The sequence below is a fragment of the Tachysurus vachellii genome, chromosome 19, assembly GCF_030014155.1.
Source record: "Tachysurus vachellii isolate PV-2020 chromosome 19, HZAU_Pvac_v1, whole genome shotgun sequence".
In the NCBI taxonomy this organism is placed as follows: domain Eukaryota; kingdom Metazoa; phylum Chordata; class Actinopteri; order Siluriformes; family Bagridae; genus Tachysurus; species Tachysurus vachellii.
The window spans coordinates 3626491-3627500 of record NC_083478.1 but is presented as its reverse complement, the minus strand read 5'-3'; the positions used below and the strand labels follow the sequence as shown (position 1 = coordinate 3627500).

Genomic DNA, 1010 nt, shown 5'->3' with positions numbered 1-1010 from the left:
AGTTTTATGAGTTACAATCAGAACAGAAGTGATTTCATAATTTTGCCCTTGTTTCAGGCCGTGTGGGTGAGGAGGACTTTTGCGACCATGACAGAGCTGAAGACGCTGCAGCTGAAGAGAAAAGCTGCAAGAGAAAGCACCAAGAAATCCCAGTAGACAGAGAACATTGTGGACTGAATTATTTCCCACTAAAATGGCCCGAGATACTAAAACTCAGCAGGAGACATCCTTCCGTGTCTGAACTCATCAGTTGGTGGTAAAAGAAAGCTGTTGGATCATTCCATGTCCTGAGGAGTAATGTTTGTCTTAAAACCCCACACACACCTGGAGCCCAATGTTGTAGCTACTTATTCAAGTGGACTGATGGATCGAGAAAACTTCTAAATGCTATTCAAAACTCTTAAAACCCAGATGATCTTTTTTTTTTTTAAACTGTTATTTGCATGTAAAAATTTAAATACAGTATATAAATATAATTTGTACAATAAATCGATTTCATTTTATGCTAAACTCCTTCCTGAAGAGGGCGACACTGCATCGATATTTTATCACATACAACAGGTTTAATGGTCATCCTAAAAAAAAATGTTTGAAGGAATGAATTTCTCCTCACCCCAAATACATGCACAATATCTGCCAAGACATTGTGTGGTGTCAATGATTTAAATTTAGCTGTTTGTTAGGTGCAAATCATGATTCTGCGCCGACAGAATTGAACGTTGCGAAGTAAGTCAAAGTCTGTGAGATTTGCTGGTAGGAGATTAAAAGAAGAATCCTGTGCTGGAATTTTGCCAGGTTGAGTAGTTTTCTTTAAAAAAACCCAAAAAAAACCAAAACAAACCCATAAAAACTGCAAGCTGTATCACAAGTTTTTCAAAAAAAAAAAAAAGAATCAAGCATTTTCAGCAGTCATGGAAAAGTTAAAAAAAAACCTCAACAATGATGTTATTTTATTCTTGTAGTTTTTATAATATAACATATTTATTTAGGTATTATATTATTTACTGTTT

The 1010-nt window shown here is 35.0% G+C and overlaps 1 protein-coding gene across 1 annotated transcript in view; it reads left to right on the top strand.

The window, feature by feature from the left end:
• Positions 1–626, top strand: part of tmem18 (transmembrane protein 18) — a 3721-nt gene extending 3095 nt beyond the window's left edge. The window contains exon 5 of the mRNA XM_060894006.1: positions 58–626. Within this exon, the coding sequence (XP_060749989.1) occupies positions 58–156 (99 nt within the window). The 3' untranslated portion in view covers positions 157–626. The remainder of the gene's footprint in view (positions 1–57) is intronic.
• The last annotated feature ends 384 nt before the right edge of the window (positions 627–1010 follow it).